Here is a 23,464-nt window from a genome sequence, read left to right on the forward strand (position 1 = left end):
GAGGCACGCATGCCCAAGTGAGAGGAACACCAACATGAAGTTGACCAGCTCAAAATCATAAAATCGCACATGTCAATCGGTTTCTTTCAGTTTTAGGGTGAATGTAATGATTATGTTAGCTTAGTGTATTAACAGCAGTTTGAGTGGTAGTAAGGTGAAAAACAATAGATCCCGAAGGTTCAACATATATTGATACAAAATGGACAGTTTATCACAAGAAGACCCAGAAGACAGTGTGTGTGTGTTTAAAACAGTTTAATTCTTGTATACTATTGGTAAATCTTAAATTGGAGAATATCGAAATGATAAACACTGATTTTTAGAACACGGGAGGGTAAGCATATCTGATTAAATGCAACCCCACCCCTAGGTATTTACATGGACATATTTGTACATAGCGGCTAACATGTGTGATACACATGTATCATTGGAGCCATCCACTTTATTCAAGGGACCGCAAGGAGATTACAAAGTTAATTGACAGGTCTTTATTAATTAATTTTTAAAATGAAACAATTATCTATACATTGGGGCTAAAAAAAATTTTTTTTGCCCCATATCGAAGATTCAGGGGTTATATAGTTTTTGCCCTGTCCGTCCATCTGTATGTCTGTCTGTCTGTTTGTCTGTTTGTCCAAAAAATTTAACATTGCTCATAATTTTTGATTGGTTGGACCTATGGCTTTCATATTTCACACGTGTATTCCTTGTGACAAGACCTTTCTTTGGGTACCATCAAATATGACCTTTTGCCCTTGACCTTGGAGTTTGACCCAGTTTTACAAAATTTTAACCAACTTTAACCTTGGCCATAACTTTTAAACTGTTGGTGCTAGGGCTTTCATACTTCACATGTATAATCCTTGTGACAAGACCTTCCTGCGGATACCAACAACTTTGACCTTGACCTTGAAGTTTGACCTACTTTTGGAAAACTTTTACATTGGCCATATAGTTTGAACAGTTGGTGGTAGGATTTACATTTTTCACATAAGTAATCCTTGTGACAAGACCTTCCTTTGAATACCAACAACTTTGACCCTTTGACCTTGGAGTTTGACCTATTTTTGAAAAAACTTTAACCTTGGCCATAACTTTTGAACAGTTGGTTCTAGGGCTTTCATTCTTCACATGTGTAATCCTTATGACAAGCCCTTTCTTTAGATACCAACAATTATTGACCTTGACCTTGGAGTTTGACCTACTTTTGGAATACTTTAACCTTGGCCATTTCTTTTGAACAGTTGGTTCTAGGGCCTTCATACTTCACATATGCAATCCTTGTGACAAGACCTTACTTTGAATAACAAGAACTTTTGACCTTTTGACCGTGACTTTGGAAAACTTTAACCTTGGCCATGTCTTTTAAACGGTTAGTGCTAGGGCTTTCATATTTCACATGTGTATTTCTTCTGAGAAGGCCTTTCCTTGGGCACCATTACATGTAATTTTGACCATTTGACCTTGATGTTTGTCTTACTTTTGAAAACTTTAACATTTTCCCTATCTTTTCAATGGTTGCTAGGGCTTTCATATTTCAGAGGTATATTCCCCGTTACAAGACCTTACCTTGGGTACCAGCAATATTTGATTTGCATTTGAGAAAGTTTAACCTTCGCTATAAGTTGCCATACGGGGGCATCAGTGTTTCACAAACACATCTTGTTTTATAATTATTATAGTGTTTAGGAGGGAAAATGAATTAATTATAGGTTTTGAAAGCATAGACATAAAAGATATTTAAAACTTTTTGAGGTTATGTTAATGATTTGCCACTCCATTTCAGTATTTTAAATATTCTACATTTGAATTGTATGGATAGAGAATTGAACAGCCGCAAAGTGACTTCCCTTACAACTGAGTTTTACTGTAGATGGTTTGAATAATGCGATAAATAAGTGATATGTCTAAGATCATAATGTAAAGACTCATGTAGACTGCACATTTGTAACATAATTGGTAGAGGTATACCTGGTATATTATCTTTTTGAAGTTGTCTTAGATTGTTCTCATCCACCTTCCAGGCATTATAAACATATTCATCTACGACATTGGACAGATCATTATTAATGACCACACAGTAGCAATATCGAAATCCTGGAGTCTTAATCCGTTCTTTTGAAAAATATCCTCTAAATGATACAGCCACATGACCATCAGGTAATCTAAAAAAAATTCATCTGTATACATGTACTGTGCATTTTCATTACTCCCATACTGTAGACATACTTTTTTTTCCTCATGGGATTAATTTACGCTTTCTCTATGGAAATTTGTCACAGCATACTTTCCAAAAGTTCCAAACATCTTAATTTTTGATACAATTACTTTATAATTATATAATATTACATGGAGTACAATATAATGAGTACTGGTACTCCTTAATTTGCAGGATGTTGGCTGATAAAAAAAGGGATTAAAACATCGATATAAGTTTGTTCTCGTCATTGAAACTGATACTTGGCAAATTGTATTTTCAACAATTTACTATTATTTACCCCTGCTCTTTAGGAGGTATCAGTGAATCAAGTTTGATGTCTGTCAAGCAGATTATGGGTTTCCAAAAATATAAATCAGATATCAATGGCTACTGACTGACAAACTGACATAGCGACTGACAGGTGCAATATGGCCCCTTTTTTTAAAGGGGCACTGTTCACTTGAGCATTGGCTAAAGTGAGCTGATAAAATAAACATGTCAGACAGACAGACAGACAAACATAAGACCAACTTCAACCAAAAGAAGCCTTTGCCGTAAGTGCACTAATAACACAGACTGAGTAACTGTGTTCCCAGAAAATATTTTTAAGCTATGAAATTCTTAATAATTTATCTTTATATTTAAGTCAATTTTGTAAACTTACAGTACACTGTATGTTGGCCACAAGTTCGTCAGTCCTCCATACTCTTCAAGAGCAAACCTGATACGAACACTGTTTACTGCTGAGTTGTCAATAAATTTTTTGGATGCTATTGCTTGAAAGTGGATTTCCACCACATCACTTTTACTTCTTGTTGTCATTTTGTCCGACCTATAGCAAGAAAAACAAGTATCATTAGTGTTTACTAGCCTGGGCCTTTATATTGTAAATTTGGAATAGTGACATTCAATCGTTTCATTATATATATATATATATATATATATATATATATATATATATATATATATATATATATATATATATATATATATATATATTTTTATATATATATATATATATATATATATATATATATATATATATATATATATAATTATATATACACCCCTCTAAACATACTAAATAATATTGTAGGATATCATTAGGGGTGAAACGATACACCTCCTTCACGGTTCGATACGTATTGTATAATTTTGTCTCGGTTCGGTTATTTTCGATACGATACATTTTGATAGAAGGAAACAAATTCTACGTTGTTTTATGCTTTCTTTTTCTAAATCTAGTCACATATTTTACGAATTTTATTTGCAAATTGACTAGAAGAAATTGATTAAAATCGTTTGACTGTCAAAAATTATTTTACAAGCTATCAGTCATCAAAAATTTACGTTTTCTATACTTATTTATTCTGAGTAACGTGTTATACCTTATGCCAAACCCGACTGAATAACGATCCCGACCGAAAAATGAACCGAACCGAAAATTAGAGATTTTGCACCGTGTATCAAACCGAGAAAAAATACCGCGGTGCATCGATACCGCGGTGAACCGTTTCACTCCTAGATATCATAAAAAAGCTCAATCAGCTCTGAGTTTCAAAATCTGCATGACTGTATAATTAACATGACTACTGTGAATAAACATACAATGTATACATGTATATGCATGTATGTGCAGTGCACATGAATAGAAAACTAGAAAGTGACCAAGGGTCTTAAATGTCTATGACACAAGGGCCATGAATTTCACAATTTTGTAAAGGACTCATTGCTTGTTATAATCATGCCAACAATCTGACCGTTTGAGGTCCAAGAGTAAAGTAAAAAGATTTTTGAAAATTGCAATAATTTTGATGTTTTGGCCGAATCCTTCAGGCCCCCAAGGGACAGGGACCATAAAATTCAAAAGTCTTGTCCCCCTCTGCCTATAGATGCGCTATATTAAAACTGGAGAAATTGGTTTAACAGTTTATGAGAAGAAGCTGAAAATATTTAAAAGTTTACGACCAATGGACAATGCAAAAGACATAAAAAACAGATGGCAATAGGTCACTTGAGTGACTCGGTGACTTAAAAATTATCAGTTTTGACATTTTAAATGTTAGATTTTACCAAAATATAAAGGTGTCTTGCTATATATCAATAAATATAACAAGGTTTTAAAGAATATAGGTTATCAGATCAATAAAGTCCCAAATAATCATCAATTATATTTTAAAACATGCTTTTACTTATCTAATAAGTTATATTACTAATCAAGATCTACACAAGATGGTGTTCTTATATATCTACATTTACTGCAATGTCTTTATTTTGGTATGTTCAAATTTTCATAATTTTAGTTGAATCAACAGCTCATCATTTTAGTCATAAAGTTGTTTATATACCTATTTGCAAAATAAAATAAATATATATATATATATAAATATAATACTGTAAACAAACTTTTGTGTGCGAGAAATATAGATCTGCGAGTTCCAGGACCTACTTTAACTCGCAAATATTAATTGTCGCAAATCAATTATTTTGCTTTGTATCTGTAGATTGAGAATGTTTCCCCAATCATGAAAAATAATCGTCGCAGATGACTTCAAACTGACGAATCACAAATAAAAGATGACGCAAATAATAGTTGGTTTACAGTATTCTATACTATTTCAAACTAGAGCATACCTTTCTGAGACAACAGAGGCAAAAGTCTTTTGTCCACTATTTGTGCTTGTCAAATTTTCATCCTATAAAATAAAAATAGTAAATTACTGTATACAGGAAAAAATTCACCTACACTTCATTTTTATCCCTTTCATCCTTATTGCAAGTGAGCAAATCTAAAATGAGCTAGGCAAACTCAAAAGAAAACAGCGTTATGTCTTTAACACAACTGTGTCTGGTGGAATTTACATGGGGGCTTAAATGTTTGCAGGTGTAAAAGGTCGAAAATAGCACTGGGTAAAAATAACCAGTATACAGTACTTCAAAATTTTTTCATTCAAAAACAATTACTGTAGATTCCTAAATATACGCGAGGAATTAATTATCGCGTAATTACGCGAGAAGCACCACTCACGAAATAAAAATATTCGCTTTTATTTTTATGGTGCTGAAATCAAAGTAAAATTTCTTGATCAACCGTCCACTCGTGAATTATTGTTCTCGCGATTTGATGTTAAAGAGTCATTTTGCGAAAATAAGTACTCACGAAAAATAAGGAATCTAGAGTAACCAATGGATTTTAAAAAATGAAATTACTTAACATAATCAACATGATGAAGATAACTGTTCAAGTTAGATACTTAATATTATCAATAAATTAAAAAAATAAATGCATGTTTCTTTCATAGCTGCCAGCATTAATTAAATTTGCATTTTATCTGGTTTGATTTCAAAGTCAGTGTTAGTAAACTTTAACTATTTCAACATGTTCAAGTTTGCAAGAAACCAAAATCAATTCCTTTTACACACAATGCTTGGAATAGTGACCAATCCTTCATCAGAAAAGTTATACTGGACCCTCGACTGACCTTTGCCTTTTCTTGATTTACTCCCCTTAGAGGGAAAAACATGATGACTCTTCATCTGTACAATTTTGAATCCCTTTACTTAACAAACTTTGAACCTACTTTGCTTCATCATTAATATGACTAATCAATCCTTTCTTGTTCTTGAGAAAAATTTCTTTTTAAAGAGTCTAAGGGGTCATGATTTGAACAAACTTGAATCAACACTATGTCAGAAAGCTTTCACATAAGTTTCATCTTTTCTGACCCAGTGCTTCTTAAGAAGATTTTTTTCCCCTTGGAAGAGGATGTTGCCCTTCATTTAAACAAACTTGAATCCCCATTACCCAAGTATACTCAGTGCCAAGTTTGATTGAAATGGGCCCAGTGGTTCTGGAGAAGAAAAAAGAATGAAAATTTGAAAAAGTTTATGACAAAGTCTACAATGCAGATATTGACAGATAGACAACAGAGAGATTTCGATCAGTAAAAAAAATACCTTTCCAGTAGCTTTGTTTCCTTGCAGTAGTTTTGGGTCTACACTACTGCCATCATCAGATTCATTGCGTGGTTTGCCATCACTAGATCCACTCCTTGTTTTGCCATCACTAGATCTGTTGCTTGATTTGCCATCATTAGAGCCATTGCTTTGTTGCTGGGTTTGGACATAATGCACAGGAATCTCTCTATAAGGTGTTTTGGATGTAGCACCATCACCCTGGTAGGTAAAAGATGTGTAGGATACATTCTTTGATGTTGAGTTTGATGTTGCCACATTAGGTGTTGAATAATTTTTGTCACTCTTTTTTGTTTCTGTATTCTTTGCTGAAGTAGTTGTAAGTTCATTTGAAGTAACAGCAGCATCTTTATTCAACACTGCTTTGTTTGCTCTATTTTTTTCTCTTCTTTCCTGCTTTTGCAAGTACTTTTCTTTTCCTTTCTTTCTTTGCTTTCGTCTTTTCTTTGACTTGGTTCCCTCTTTAACGCTTTCACTGCCTTTGTCCTTGTCTGAGTCTTCTTCACTCTTGCTGTCAGAATCACTGTCTGATTCTTCTAAGTCTTCTTCAGTTGCTTGCCTATCTTTGTCCTTATGCTCAGATTTCTGTTCCCCCTGAGAAACTTTTTGTTCAAGGTTCTCTTCTGAAGCATTTCCTTCCTTTTTATCTTTTTTGTTTTCAATCTGTGCACTTGCAGTGGTTGTATATTCAGTTGTTGAAATAATTTCTTGCTTTCCATTTGGTGGAACCCAAATATCAGAGGATTTTTCAACATCATTTTCTGTAGTAGCTTTATCTCCTGACTGAGAAGACTTGGTTTTATCCACTTGTTGCTGCACTCCTTGTGCTGCGGATGATGAGGATTGTACTGGGCTATTTAGACCTGGTTGTTTAGAACTAAGAGTTGTTTCAACTCTGCCTTGTCCAAATTGCTGTAAGTTAAGAGGGTCATTTAACAATGAAGTTTCTTTTGGGTCTCCGAAATCTTTTCTGCTTTTCTCCTCTATGTTTAATTGTTTATTTTGGCTGCTAGGTTTAGTTGAATCCAGGTGCCCTGTACTTCCACTTTGTGGTGCTCCAAACACACCTTGGATATTCTTTTCCCTTTCATCATGACCTTTATCTGTTTTTATGGATCTAACACCATTGCTTTCATTGCTTTTATCTGCATCCTTACAAGAAAGGTTCTTCATGTCTGCAACCACACTACAAATGGCAACTGAATTTCCATTTGAATCTAAGGAGTTTTCATTTTCATTTACCACAGTACAAAACTTCATCAACTGACTGTATTCATTTGTGGAGGCTTCACTTTTTTGTGCTGAATCCAATTTAAGCTGTTCCTGAACTACAGCTGGATATGAATTTGAATTATTGGTATTGCTGTTGATATCTGAAAAGGAAACAAAAGGTTCTTATGCCACAACACTTGGTTGAAATTGGCCAAATGGTTCTGGAGAAGGAAATGAAAATGTGAAAAGTTAATATCAACAACGACAACCAAAAGTCTCTGATAAAACTGTAACTCTATTGGTTTTTACTTAATTGACAAAGGTAGAGAAAGATAGTACTTAGACTTGAACCTATGGCAAACGCAGTAAATAAAATAAATATTAATGATCCTTGGTTAACTCTCTTTCTGAGTCAGGTTTAATTCCAATAGGACAAAAACTGTAGTAAGAGAATTTCACAAAAATTTCTACATTTCGTAACCATGGCAACACTGTTATCAAGATCAAATACCCATATACAGAATTATGTACCTTAGTGCATCTATTTGTCTACCAAGTTATATTGAAATTGAACTAAAACTGTAGGAAGAAGGGCATTTTGAAATAATTTCACAAAAATTCCTATTTTAAGTAACCATGGCAACACCATTCATCAAAATCAAAAGCTGATAAGCAGAATTATGTATCTTAGTGTAGTCTATTTGTCTACAAAATTATATTGAAATTGGACTAAAACTCTAGGAGGAGTAGCATTTTGAAAAATTTACAGACAATCACAAAGATAGCTAGACACCTTACTATTGCATAAGCTCTTCTGTCTCTGACTAGTAGCTAGAGCTAAAAAAACAACAATGAAGCACAATGGACAAATCTTGATCAGAAAAGCTCACTTGAGCCTTCGAATCAGGTGAGCCAATTACCCAGTGTATCACCAAGGAAATGAGAAAAATAAGTATTTTTTAAATCTGTATGGGACACAAGATCAGATTTTGCTTATTTTGAACTAAATTTGCATATGGTCATATTAAAAAACACAGATAATCAGAGATTACAGAGCTCACTGCAACAAATGTTGTCTTTAAGTAAGGCAAAGTCCCACACTAATCTAATAATCTAGTAGTGTGCCTCCATTGGTGCAATATTTATGCAATTTTGATATGATAGGACTTGCAGTTACATGGGAATGGACTTGTTCTAAAAGATTTAAACTAGTCACTCATCCAGAAAATGTAAGTTTGTTTGTTTGTTTGTTTAACATCCATTTTGAGAATTTTTCACTCATATTGAGATGCCACCACTTGTCAGTGGAGGGCTGCAAATTTAGGCCTATACTCGGCACTCAAGGCCGTTGAGCACTGAGGGACCTTTTTCGTGCCAGCACCTACTGCGACACGGAACCTAGGTTTATACTGACTGTCTCATCCAAAGGACCAGTCTCCATCTCCAACGTGGGATTCAGACCCAACACGTAGGGATCAACTCCTTACTCCAAGACTCTAGAGCAAACACTCTAACCACTGTGCCAAGCAGGTGATAAAATGTAAGTCAAATCAAGCAGCTGAGGCAAGTTTGAGAGTTTTCATCCCCTGATGCATCAACTAAGTTCCAAAAACTTTAACCTGGACACTCATCTGGAATATGTACGTCAAACCCAGCATCTGAAGCAACTCTGGTAGTGTGCACCCCTGACGCATCATCCAGGCAAGTTTTGGTTCAGATAGGCCTTACAGTTTTTAGGTTATAAACTTGCTCCAAAAACTTTAACCTAGTCACTCATCTGGAAAATGTAGGTCAAATCCAGCATCTGAAGCAACTCTGGTAGTGTGCATCTCCTGATGCATCATCTGTGCAAGTTTGGTTCACTGGTAGGCCTTTAATATATATATATGTAGTTTTTTCATAATGGACCTGCTGCAAAAACTTTAACCTAGTCATTTATCTGGAAAATGTAGGTCAAATCCCACATCCAGAGCAACTCTGGTAGTGTGCATCAATAAATGCATCTTCGATGCAAAGTTGGTGAGCATTGGGCTTATAGTCACTTAAGAATGAACCTGTTCCAAAAACTTTAACCTGCATGGTCACTCATCCTGAAAATGTAGGTCATATCCAAGTCCAGTAGGTGCATCCTTTGATTTATCATCCATTCAAGTTTGTCAACAGAGGGCTTCTAGTTACTTGGAAATGAGACTTGTTCCAAAAACTTTGACCTGCTCTAAAAACTTTAATCTGCTCCAAAAACATTAACCTGGTCATTTTATAGCTGATGTTGCAGCATCTGAAACCTTGACTGGTACAATGAAACATACCAGAAGCATCGTCCATGCATCTCTGATTAATATAGGGCATAAAAGTACTTGAAAAGAAATCTGCCCCAAAAACTTTAACCAGGGATGCCAACGCTGACACCAACACTGATGCCCCAGGTAAGCTCCCCCCCAGCTTTGCTGAGGTGAGATAAAAAATGTGTTGGTCCCTTGAATTTCAATATATCCAAAGTAGAATGCATGTACATTGGAAAAATGGTAATTGACAAAAACTGTCAAATGAATCCTAGATGGTTATTTCTTATATTTATCTTTATAAACTATCAGAAATATTTCTTGTGTCAACATCCGCTCAAACACAATCCACTGAAGTCCACGAAATACTAGAAATGCATATTAGTGAATGTAAATATTTTGACCTAATTCTAAACTTTTGCAACAATTATTCATACCCTCAGTTTTTGATGATCCAAAGTCAGGAGGTGTGCCACATTTTGAGCAGAACATAACGTTGGGTGTCACAATGTTGTCACAAGGCGCACCATTCTGCAGCATTCCACTGCACATTTTTGCGCTGGGTAGGAAACAAGCAGGATTTATCTTCCATCCGCATTGATTGCAAAATTTCTTTCCTTCCTTGATTTCCTCACCACATGGTTCAGGGGTCCTGACCTCATCCTGAATGGTACTGGGGCAAGGGATTGCCCCAGCTGTAGTATCTTTCAACACTTTCTGTCCACACTCGGGACAAAAGTTGTCTTTGTCCTGAAGTGGATTACTGCACTTAACACAGTTCATGATGATAATTTCTTTTTCCTCTACAAAAAATTTAATGAGACATACACACAATCTAAGGAAAGGAAAGCAGATATGTGCCAAGCATACGCTCTCCTATTACATTTTTTTGTGCTTCTGTAAATTTTGTTTGTTCAATTTTAGTCTATATGCAGCGTTACATCATTCAATAATTTATTTTGCACAATCATACCGTTACATATTAACCTCCAAAATATATATTGTTTCAGCAATTGTTTCTTGAAGGAACACTTCGTTATGAACGGAACTTGGACCTATAGGGCCACAACAGTTTTAGTTTTTACAAAATTAAAGATTGTGGATTTCTGTTCTGGTCAATGACTTTACGCTACATACATGTAACAATTCGTTTCTCATAAATCATTTTATATCAGTATGTAGAGATAGGAGGAACCTTTCAATAGGCATTAACTATATATGAAGCATGATATTGTCAATGCATTTCGAGTTAAATTGTTATCTCGAAATGTTACTTGATATTTTTCATTGTAAATAATGGTAATGTCTATATAGTCAATTTTTTTCTTGATGCTTGTTTATTTTACAATACATTTCTGTGGATATAATAAAAACATGCCATTAAATTAATGTATATAAATTATGTAACTGAAATCCAAGGGAGTGCAGTTACTAATACAGTGAAACCTCGTTATCTTGATTTCAATAGGACTGAGAAAAAACTTCAAGATATCTGCATGAGTATTCGAGATATCAGGGGTAAAAAAGTTATTAAAGAATAAGTGGTTGGGACTTCCAAATCACTAATCCATGGTATTTGAGATATCAGTGTTCGAGATTCCGAAATTCAACTGTATGTAGCCCCACTCTTCCAAAACTTGAGATCTGAATTTAGGATATTGACTACAAGAGTACTTGAACGTAATTGTAAATAAATTAAGCTCAAATAACCAGCAATACGTATTCTTCCCAGCGCAATAACCCAGACAAGTACTAGTAGTACAAAAGGAATAAAAGCAATGTAATACACTAAATTTATAAAATTCTAAGGAAGATATTCACAATTAGATCCTTCTCCTCAAAGAAAGTGTGCTATGCTGATCGAGGTATAGTTCCGTTGGACTGTGTTTTAGTTACAATGAAAATAACCTTCATAATTTTTGTAAATTTTTAAAAATGACCCTTTTCGAAATTATAGCGGAAAATTATCCCCTCTGCCTTTTTCCCTAATTCACGTTTCTCAGGCATCTTTCAGACTTGGGACGATAAAATGCTATGAATCTACAAATAAACATAAAAAAATTCCAAGTTGGGAAATATCTTTTGCTTTAAAAATGATATTTACATTTTATTTTATCACATTTTTCAAATGTAAAGTGCATTTAAATGTAGATTTATAGGCAATTTTTACTATGACCCCCCCCCTTTTCCCCCTTACTTTTCTTTTTTATGCGACACAGACTATTGGAGGTTGATGAAACATCGGATACATTACACTAACAGATATATTTAGTCCATTGAATTCCTAAAGTCCTAATTTGTTAATCTGTGTATCCATATTTAAAATTGACTAATAGATCCAGTATGTTTTGTATTTGAAGTAAAAAATTTTATGCTCAAGCCACACAGATGCCTTTATATTTGATACCTGGATATGAAATTCAACTGACATTGAAATTTACTTTCATTTTAATGATTTTTTTTTATTTCTATTTATTGTTAAAAGTGAACCCACAATGGCGTATATTCAACTCTTCTGTGATATAAATGGAATATTTATAGTTTCTTTATATTTTCAAACAAAAGAGCGTGTGGGGATACCCCCCACCCCCACCACATATGTATTTTTCAAAGTGCATTGATTTTGTCCCAAATTTAGCACACTTTCAAAAAAATTTCATACTACGTTGATTTTGTCCCGATTTTAACGCACTTTGAACAAAAATTTTCAAAGTGCGTTGCCACATAGCCTTCACACTCTCCCCTTCGTTCTTGCCCCCTCTACATCACTTTTTTACCATTCGAAGCTTCTTTTTCCTCCTCCTTCCCGCTTTTCTTCCACTCCCTTATAATGCTTTATATTTTGATTTTTATCTCCTGTCCCTGGAAATTGAATAGCCAAGCCGCATCATTTCTCGGTTATTCAAAACGAAAGTAAGAAATTCGTTATATGTACATGATGCAGTACAATGTATATATCGGACCAAAAAAGTGAACACATTCAATTTAAATATAAACAATACTGTTCTGATAAAATATCTCCACTTTTAATAACATGTTTTAGAAAGAAAAAAAATATGACAGTAAGTGTCTGCACTCCTAGGCCTATAATGTTTACCATATTTACATGATCTTCTCCTGAGCTAGTGAGTAGTGTACAGCCACTGTAACTTACAAAAGTAATCATCATTCATTTGGACGTAAACTAATATGACAAAACTTACAGTGTTGACTTACAGTGCACATTTCAGTCAATCATTTTGGAAAAATAATATTAGTTCTGCTTTCGCTTTTCTTTCTTGTTACAGTGTGGTTGCGTGCAAGTGTCAAAAAAAACGATAAATGGTAGTCGTAAATAATCCGGAAAAATGAATCAAGTATCCAGTGGCGTAGCACGGAAGCACATGCTTCCACCTTGTTCGGTTAACGCATTTATAACAATATATATTATGAATAATAACTACAAAAAGTATTTAGAAAAAACGTTAACGTTTAACATTTTATGGTTTAAAATGTAAAACTTTTTATGTCTATCCGACTATCGTCATGTGTCTAAAATGCACCAGTTTCCAGGGGCTTCGAACCCAGAGTCCCCCAGGACTTCACCTTGATCCCACCGGAGCCTTATGCTGCCCCTTCAACTTCAACGTGGATACTCGCGAAAATCCAATAAGGACATTTACTAGCGAGGACTATGTACTATGTTTTATTTGCTTGTCAAGGAATTTTGGTAGTTGATAGTGCCCCCCCCCCAACTGAAAACGTATGGTTGTGCCCCCTCAAAGTGAAATTGCTTCCTACAGGCCTGAACAGAATGCCGAAATAGCAGGCTTCCTAAGATACACCTATTCGTCTTTGTTGATCCAGTAAATTAGATAAAAACAAAAAATCTTGAAACAGTCTTGAAAATATCATGTACATATATAGCTGTATAGTGTACTGTTAAGTTCCTGCATGGTTCAATGCATGAAAATAATCTGGATAATCATTATGCCTACGTCTGTGGAAATGAATATTATGAAGGAGGGTCAAATTATGAGCCATCATATGTTAGTCGTCACCCCCTCGCACATTCCACTTCCCGCGATCGTGTTGTCCGAGTCACCCAAGGAACACCGAAGTGAACAATTATACCATAAACTACACCATATGAAACTAAAAACTATTTGTTGTTATCATAATTTTTTTTAAAAATTTCAATAGCTTGCCTTTTTGAAATTTTTTAACACAACTTTTCTTTTTTGAAGAGTGATTATTTTTAAAAAGTCATTGACTGAGACACGAATTGATGCTAAGAACTGGACTAGATACCTTCTTCCACATTCTCTTCCGTTGCGATCTCCATACTTCATGCGATTGCGTGTATCACATATTAAGCCTTAAAATTTTCAATATATCAAAAAGAAAGTATAGGTCCATTCACAGCATACCAAATCTATATGTACACGTATTTTACCTTTCGGTTTTCCGAAAATGCGATAGTGGCACATTGTCCTTAAAATTGAATAGTTTCGTTTTACATACATGGAAAAGATGTCATAATTATTTAGTAAATTTTTGTATTATGATATTTTTAGTGTGTATACCATATATAAGTAAAATATACTCTTCAATGAAAAAAGGTGGGTTTTTTTTCGTTGCAAAGAAAAATGGTATGTAACAAGGCCAACTCCTCCTCACATCTATATCCAATATTTTTCACGTCGAAAACTGTTGAAACCTACCCCACCACAACAAAATGGGATTTTCGTGTTTGGACAATATATAAATATATATATTCTTGCTAAAAATTTCGGGTAAGTTGAAAATTAACATAGATCTACACCCCTTCGTCTCGCTTTGACGTCTGAATAAATAATCAGATGCCATTCACGAGTTTATAAACTTTAATTTTTTTTAAAGAAGTCCTTCAAATTAAGAAAAATCAGCGGCATCTTCTAAAATATTCATAGTATTTATAATGTATCAGTTGTAAAATTTTATAGCGATGAACTGTGAAGATAATGAACATTGATCATGCATACACGTCCAAAAGTCCAATACAATACAAGTTGTGAGCAGAGCCAACGCGGACTTCAAACTCTGAATACAGAGGAGGGATCAGGTGCCACGGAGGAGTAAGCATCCCCTGTAGACCGGTGTCGCATAATATTTGGTCCGCCTCGTTTAAAGGTCCGGGGGGACCTAATACGATAACATATAAGGTCCGCCTTTTATAAGAAAAGGTCCGGCCCGTATAAGAAAAGGTCCGCCGAAGTTTAAAGGTCCGGGTGGTGCAAAATGTTTTAATCTTGACTTAAACACATAAAATTAAAGAGAGTTTGTTTACATCATATGAAGAAAGATTAAGGATTTACTCTAGCTGTTATTATTATATTTTTGTACAATATATCTCTTAGGGCAGGAATTGCTACTCCATGTTTAGTGTGCTTTTAGCAATACCGTTTAGGGCAATGATTTAAAAAAAAAATGTCGCATTTATTGGGCTTGTGTTTGTTTTTCCCCAGCATTTGCTTTGTGTAAATTAGGACGATTGAAGGTGTGAAATCTGCCGGTGTGTATAGGCAATAAAACAATGGGGGTGTGAAGTATTCGTATACCTGACAGGTACCCGCAGGTAGAGCCCGCGGCAGATAGCAATGACAATGTAATGGTCATGTGTTTGCTTTAAATCAATAGATATGAATTCTCTATTTTAATGAATTATGCTGAAGAACAAATTATAATACTATTATGATATTCATGCGTACACATCAAAATTGTGATATAATTATATAATAATATATAGTCTATTTTTATTACAATATTTAAAGAAATTTCTTATTCCTAGTGTAGAGTTTAATACTAAGACCGATAAAAAAATAAAAGTATGTATATGCTTCCCTTTAGTTTTAACAATTAACTTGTTTTCAGTTTATAATAATATTTTGCCCTTTATTTGTGGATAGGGTAATATATAGCCTAATGTTGTATTCGATCTGTATTTACTGCAGAAACAAAATACATGTAATGTTAAAACTTAAAACAGGTAATTCAATATTGAAAACATATACATCAGATTTAAAGTATAATCATGGTTTGGATTTAATTCTTTCTTATAAAAATATCACTCTTCCTCGTCATAATGAACTACATATGAAATAATATTTCATTTTTGTATTATTATTATTATTTTTTTTTTTTTTTTTTTTTTTTTGCCAAAAGAAAAAGAAAGAAAAAGAAATTACACATTTTACTGTGACTATAATAGACAGACTGTGGGATAATCTATCAAGCTGTATTGCATGACCGATTAAAATTTGAAATCATTATTGTAAAATATTTTCTTTTATTACCGACATGAAGCATTTTGGGCAAAGTTGAATGTCCAGTTCTATATACAAGTTATTTATGTATCTCACGTCTGTATGAACGGGGGAAGGGGGAGGGAACATCAGTTGATCCTCTTCCTTTTTTTTTTTGGCGTATCAAGGAATTTCTATTTTCTACATTAATTTGTGCTATAACCCCCACCCCCCCCACCCCCCAATGCACCCAGAAATATACTGACTGATTGTTTCTTGGGACGTTGTCAAGCGTGCGTCATATTTCCCATTTCAAGCTACATGATATGTACATTTTCGTGATGTTGACTAGAAGCGTTTCAGTCTAATTTTAAATCAAAAATATATTTCTTTTATAAAACGCTGATTATTTATGATTATTTATTTTATTCATTTATGGAAAGTGGCAACTCACGGCTATCCGGAGAAAAAAGGTAATTCATGGTTTTCCATCATGAGAGTCCAAGCTGCAGACAGCTCAGTATTACGTTACGCTACAACTCCATACCAAGTAGTGCCGGAGAATTGACACTGTATGGAGTATGACTGAGAGTCATACTCCATACTCTCCGGGACTTCTTTCCCTATGAATAATGATATGGAGTAATACTGAGCTGTCTGGAGCTTGATTGAGAGTGATCTGTAGAATTTTCTACGCGGTGAAAACCAATAAAGTGTATTGTTTAGTACCACTACACCTGCTCAAGAGTTTTTTAAAAAATTCTTTACGAAAGCTAGGAATTCGAACTTTGCCAATCTCCTTAAATTATCCTTTTCGAAGTCCTCAGTCATTCTCCATGGTAACTATGGAGGAAATAATACAATCGGTCTCATGTAGTCATGACAGAATTTTTGAAGTTCGATTTTTTTTAATGCGATACATTGCACATATGTCTTTTCGGATATTACCTAACAATTTTGAATAATGATTATACAGGCGCGGATCAAGAATTTTTCCGGGGGGGGGGGGCATCCCAGTCATAAAAATTTCTAACCCAAAGATTTCTTGACAAGGAAGAAAAAAAACGTAAAATCCAATTCCATTTCCAAAACGGGAAAAACACTTATTTCGTGGTGGTGATGGTAGGTTCCACGTTTTCTAAGGGGGCCCAAAGTCATTTTTTATTTACTTCAGTATATACTTTTAATAACTCTGCAAATTCCAGATGGGGGGGGGGGGTCCCCGACTCCCCCCCCCAGCTCTGCGCATGTTATATGAATAATTTCGGTAGTGGCTGGAGAAATTTCCGGTAATACATTGCATCTCAGGTGAGGAAGAGGGGGAGGGGTGGCAATAACACCTTCTTTAAATTTCCATCTGCTCCTTGCGTATCAAGTACGTAGAAAATAAACACCATCTGGTGTATTAAAGATTTCTTTTTACTTGTCACACAAGGCATTTACCACATACATTATGTACGTAGTGTTGATGAATCCCTTTCTTATTTTTAAGGTGATTATTTTCCCAATTCATTGTATGAATACAGAAACAAATACTCCCTCTTTTTCATGCTATATGAATCAAAGTCTATAGATACGGATACAGTACAACTAATGATCATTCGAACATAACATTTTTGTGATATACATGGATAATAAATCTGAACATATCTTTTGATTGTATGTGGTGAATATATTCTAGATAAATATACATTGTACTACCATTATACATTCAGATTCGTCACTGCCTTTTATAAAAGAATCGTCCTACGATTTTCCAAGACCTTGACATAAAATAAGAGGCCCATGGGCCACAACGCTCACCTGAGTCAATAAGGCCCTGCTGTTTTTCATCAGCAAATTTATTCTAACATATCTTCCAATGTAAAACATTAATCACTATTGTGACCCCACCCTACCCCAGGTTTCTTGATTTTTATAGATATAGCGCTAGCCCCACCCTACCCCTCGGGGTCATGATTTAAACAAACTTGAATTTACACCACCTCAAGATACTTCTATATCAATGTGACTAAACATGGCTTTCTTGTTCCTGAAAAAAAGGTTTTAGAATTTTTTCCCTATACATTCACATGCTAAACCCTGATAGTGCATTGTGGCCCATCCTACCCCTAGGGGGTCATGGTTTGATTGATTGATTGATTAGGGTTTAACGCCGAGTCGGCTATATTTCAGCCATATTCCGGCGGAAAATTAATTTTATATGACCTGTTATCATGGTTTAAACAAATTTGAATCTACAATACCTGAGGATGTTTCCATATCAATCTGACTAAAGATGGCTTTGCTGTTCTTGTGGAGAAGATTTTTCGATATATATATCCTATGTAAAACTTTGATCCCCCATTGTGACCCCCCTACCCCGGGGGTCATGATTTGAACAAACGTACATCTACACTAACTGATGATGCTTCCATATTAATATGACTAATCATGACATTGTTGTTCTTAAGAAGAAGATTTTTGAAGACTTTTTCCTAGATATTCCTATGTAAAACCTTAATCCCCCGTTTTGATCTATCTATTACAAAGAGAAAATTATAGACAGGGTTTTTTTCTGTAGCATGAAAAATAGAGAAAGGGGCAGGGCGGACCTTAAAACGCAGTATAATAAAAGCCCCGCCTTCTGTATTTCAGATATCGTACTATTACAAGGCGAAAACTTTGAACAGGTTTATTTTCGTAGCATAAAAACTAGAGAAAGAGGCAGGGCGGACCTTAAAACGCAGTAAAATAAAAGGTCCGCCCTCTGTTTTTCAGATATTTTACCATTAGAAAGGAAACATTTTGGGCAGGGTTTATTTTCGTAACATAAAAACTAGTCAAAATGGCAGGGCGGACCTTAAAACGCGGTATAATAAAAGGTCCGCCCTCTGTTTTTCAGATATGGTACTGTTACAAGGCGGAAAATTTTGAATAGGGTTTATTTTCGTAGCATAAAAATTAGAGAAAGAGACAGGGCGGACCTTAAAACGCAGTATAATAAAAGGTCCGCCCTCTATATTTCAGATATCTTACTATTACAAGGCGAAAATTTTGAACGGGGTTGATTTTCGTAGCATACAAACTAGAGAAAGAGACAGGGCGGACCTTAAAACGCAGTATAATAAAAGGTCCGCCCTCTATATTTCAGATATCTTACTATTACAAGGCGAAAATTTTGAATAGGGTTTATTTTCGTAGCATAAAAATTAGAGAAAGAGACAGGGCGGACCTTAAAACGCAGTATAATAAAAGGTCCGCCCTCTATATTTCAGATATCTTACTATTACAAGGCGAAAATTTTGAACGGGGTTGATTTTCGTAGCATACAAACTAGAGAAAGAGACAGGGCGGACCTTAAAACGCAGTATAATAAAAGGTCCGCCCTCTATATTTCAGATATCTTACTATTACAAGGCGAAAATTTTGAAACAGGGTTTATTTTCGTAGCATAAAAATTAGAGAAAGAGACAGGGCGGACCTTAAAACGCAATATAATAAAAGGTCCGCCCTCTATATTTCAGATATCTTACTATAATTACAAGGCGAAAATTTTGAATAGGGTTTATTTTCGTAGCATAAAAATTAGAGAAAGAGACAGGGCGGACCTTAAAACGCAATATAATAAAAGGTCCGCCCTCTATATTTCAGATATCTTACTATTACAAGGCGAAAATTTGGAACGGGGTTTATTTTCGTAGCATAAAAATTAGAGAAAGAGATAGGGCGGACCTTAAAACGCAATATGATAAAAGGTCCGCCCTCTATATTTCAGATATCTTACTATAATTACAAGGCGAAAATTTTGAACAGGGTTTATTTTCGTAGCATACAAACTAGAGAAAGAGGCAGGGCGGACCTTAAAACGCAGTATATTTAAAGGTCCGCCATCTATAATTCAGATGTCTTACTGTTAGAAAGAAAACATTTTGGACAGGGTTTATTTCCGTAACATAAAAACTAGTCAAAATGGCAGGGCGGACCTTAAAACGCAGTATAATAAAAGGTCTGCCCTCTGTTTTTCAGATATCGTAGTATTACAAGGCGGAAATTTTGAACGGGGTTGATTTTCGTAGCATACAAACTAGAGATGGGGCGGATCTTAAAACGCAATATAATAAAAGGTCCGCCCTCTATATTTCAGATATCTTACTATTACAAGGCGAAAATTTGAAACAGGGTTTATTTTCGTAGCATAAAAATTAGAGAAAGAGACAGGGCGGACCTTAAAACGCAGTATAATAAAGGGTCCGCCCTCTATATTTCAGATATCTTACTATTGCAAGGCGAATATTTTGAACAGAGTTTATTAAAAGTTATCGTAGCGTAAAAAAAAAAACTCGTTAAAATGGCAGGGCGGACCTTAAAACGCAGGATAATAAAAGTCCGCCCTCTGTTTTTCTTTTTTCCCACATACATGTATCTCACTTACAAAGCAAAAATTATGGAAATGCTGTAAGTTCCTATTGGTTTTTTTTTTCTTTGTTGGTTCGTGTGTTTTTCCAGGGTAAAAAGATAATTAGGTTTTTAATTTTAGGATGGACGCTAAATTAACTTAGAAAACTCTTGGAATGGCCTAATTGTACATAAGAATTGCATATATACTACATGTAGTAGTGTACTTTTTTCATTTAATATGCTGACAAAAAGACAAAACTTTAATGTCAATTAATTATCAACTCTATGTACGTTTGCAGGAGATGTGTCTACTGTATTGTATATCTATATGCAACCATGAACATCCTTCTGAAGGGACCAAGGATATATATCATTATTTAATTAGTAATGTTGATGACGTGCAACAAAAGAACTATAGTCCCCCCCCCCCATCACACACACATAAATAAAAAAGAAATAGCCGCTTAAAGTCGTAGAAAATCTTATTTAAACCAAAATCAAAATAAATATAAAAAATATTAACAAAAGAACACGACTTGGTGGTGTTTTATGAATTTTTATATCAGTCACGATCTCAACAGACACTTTCCTTTTTATTTTAGGGGGAAATACATGTCAAGTTGCTCTGTAAAACCCCTCTGTAAATAGTATGGGTGGATAAGATTCTCCCTAGTAAGAAGGTGGAAAAGGAGAAAATTCTGTACTGAAGCGTACTGAGTATTTCCTATGGTGGATGATAAAGCCGGGTTTGTTTCTTCCAAGCTCGCTGCATGTCATTTCCGAAATTTTGCATTGCATTTCCGACATTTTTTGTTTTCATTTTACAATACAATCAACACTAAGTCTAGTAAAAATACAAAGTTTAGTAATAAAATGCAATAATTTCAATAATAAAACATGCAATTTTTGATCACCAAATTTTAATGCCCACTGAATTATATGCGTTTGAAAGCACCGAAAAACAGAATCTCCTCTACCTTGATTACTTTATTCCGTCAAACATAGTTTCTGTATGTCATAAATTCTATCTAAACCTTTCTGATCTCAAATTCAGTCTGATTATCTTGATTTGAAAAGATGAACAAAAATTCACAACTTACACTTAATGTGTCCGAGGATAAAATCGTCATAAGATTCTTTTAAATATAAGCAGAACTTATTATTTGGAAATCAATGAATTATTCTTGATTTATTCTTTAATCTTTTTATAAGGGAAATTTCAATTTTGTTTTCATTGTCGGAAAAGTACTTTATGATGATAATGTCAGAGATGAAAATTTTAAAACGTCAGAAATGAAAACTACAAAATGTAGGGAATGAAATAAACAATATTTAAAAAAAAATTCCGGAAATAAAATCCTATGCTAGGCTCATTTTCCAAAAGGGGAGGGGTCTTTAAACCCACGCACGTTTTTCCGGGAAAAAATATTAATGCGGTAGGAAAGTCTACAACATCAGTACTTTTTAAACTATTTGACATGTATCAGCATAATTTTGCTATACCTCACCCACCAAAAATACAACACCACCATTTATAATCTTTTCCTTTATTGGGGGAGGGGGTGTTTTATTGCTTAAAATGTTCAACTCGATTGACTTTGGTTTGATTTTGCCAATTAATGCACATTTTCCTTAACCAGTGTTAACCCCGGGGTAATATCAAGTAGAATGAAATAATCGTTAGTCTTTAACTGGATAAGAAACGATGGTTATAAAAACACGGGGGATATGCGACTTCGTCAGGTGAGACAATAGGCCTACCCCCCAAAGCACAGACATGTTGTTTTAACAACAACGGGATAGGCTAGTACACCTTAACACAAGTCCCTGTCAAAGTGACCCTCCAATTATTTTATAGTTAGGTACAATATGAATCGTAAGAATTATGCATAATTATTATTAATGATTTAATGAAATATCTTTCGAAAGATATGAAAATTCTTTTTGGGAAGTGGAAGTCGAACGTTGTTAGGAAAGAGACTGTAATGAAATGATCATTGTTGGACTTACGAACACCATATACTGAACAATGTGCCAGTGAAGGTATGCGTATTATATATATGTATTTTTTTTTTTATTTTGCAATGATAATATTGATATCACTTAAACTATAAAAGACACATGTCGTACATGATTTTCCCATAAGGTAACTCGATCAACAGATCTTTGCATCTTTATATTTTTTGTTTTGTGCACTACCTGGGAGGTATGTACTACGATAAGGAGCTAACAGTTCATCAGTGCTAACATCAAATTTTGAATAATTTTTTGATAGATAATTTGAGGTTTTGTACTGAGATATATCATAGTATTAGAAATATAATTAATTAAAATTGGCTAACGAAATCCAGCAACTAGCGAGATATCGCAAGACTTGATCCTTTTAGTATATATACAATGTACATACATGTACGTCCCTGGAACTCCATTTTGCTGAGAGGGACACTTTTATAACAACTATACCTTACATAATTTAAAAAGATTAATAAAGCAAATTCATTTCGAATCAATAAAGGAGAAAAATCTGCATATTAAACCGAAGGCGGACCTTTTATTATAGAGGCAGGCCGGACCTTATATGTTATCGTATTAGGTCCCCCCGGACCTTTAAACGAGGCGGACCAAATATTATGCGACACCGGTCACACCCGCCCTGTTCCCCTTGTCATATGATCGATCGGGCAAACGGAAAAATGGACAATTCAATGTGAAAATTATGGCCTAATAATTTGTATGAAAGATGTCAATCAATGTGAATGTCATAATGTGATTGGAGTTGTGTTTTGGGACTTGTATTTGACTTGACTTACTCCTGTTTACTCCAGCGGGAGCATAGGGGCCGCCGCAACCATTCCTCTCCAGTGGACTCTGTTTTAGGGCTACAATCTTCAACTGGGCCCAGGTAAATCCTGTCTCTATTACCTCTGCTTCTATAGATCTTCTCCAGGTTTGCCTGGGTCTCCCAACCCTCCTCTTTCCCTGTGGGTTCCATTCAATACCCTGCTTTATGACGTTGTCTGTAGTTTGATCAGTGTGTTGTCGACCCATCCCCATGTTCTCTTTAATTCTTGTGTCTGAATTGATGGAATTTTGGTTGGTTCTCTCCAATGGCCTGTTGTTTGATATAGTGTTGGGCCATCTGACGTTGAGGG

The 23,464-nt window shown here is 34.7% G+C and overlaps 2 protein-coding genes across 2 annotated transcripts in view; both read right to left on the minus strand.

Moving 5' to 3' along the window:
- The window catches only part of LOC133178577 (E3 ubiquitin-protein ligase rnf213-alpha-like), a 137,730-nt gene extending 134,697 nt beyond the window's left edge, over positions 1–3,033 (minus strand). Inside the window, exons 1-2 of the mRNA XM_061313290.1 lie at positions 2,865–3,033; positions 1,972–2,165 (exon numbers count right to left, since the gene is read on the minus strand). Of these exons, the coding sequence (XP_061169274.1) occupies positions 1,972–2,165; positions 2,865–3,022 (352 nt within the window). The 5' untranslated portion in view covers positions 3,023–3,033. The remainder of the gene's footprint in view (positions 1–1,971; positions 2,166–2,864) is intronic.
- A 1,785-nt stretch (positions 3,034–4,818) lies between these two features.
- Positions 4,819–23,366, minus strand: LOC133178460 (clumping factor A-like). Its single transcript, XM_061313156.1, has 4 exons — positions 23,123–23,366; positions 10,107–10,472; positions 6,158–7,548; positions 4,819–4,896 (listed from the first exon to the last, which is right to left on the minus strand). The coding sequence occupies exons 1-4, from the start codon at positions 23,364–23,366 to the stop codon at positions 4,819–4,821; spliced, it is 2,079 nt and encodes a 692-aa protein (XP_061169140.1).
- Positions 23,367–23,464: the final 98 nt, after the last annotated feature.

Source organism: Saccostrea echinata, unplaced genomic scaffold, assembly GCF_033153115.1.
Source record: "Saccostrea echinata isolate AGI-Se365-2 ecotype Australia unplaced genomic scaffold, CSIRO_AGI_Sech_v1 ptg000003l, whole genome shotgun sequence".
Classification (NCBI taxonomy): Eukaryota; Metazoa; Mollusca; class Bivalvia; order Ostreida; family Ostreidae; genus Saccostrea; species Saccostrea echinata.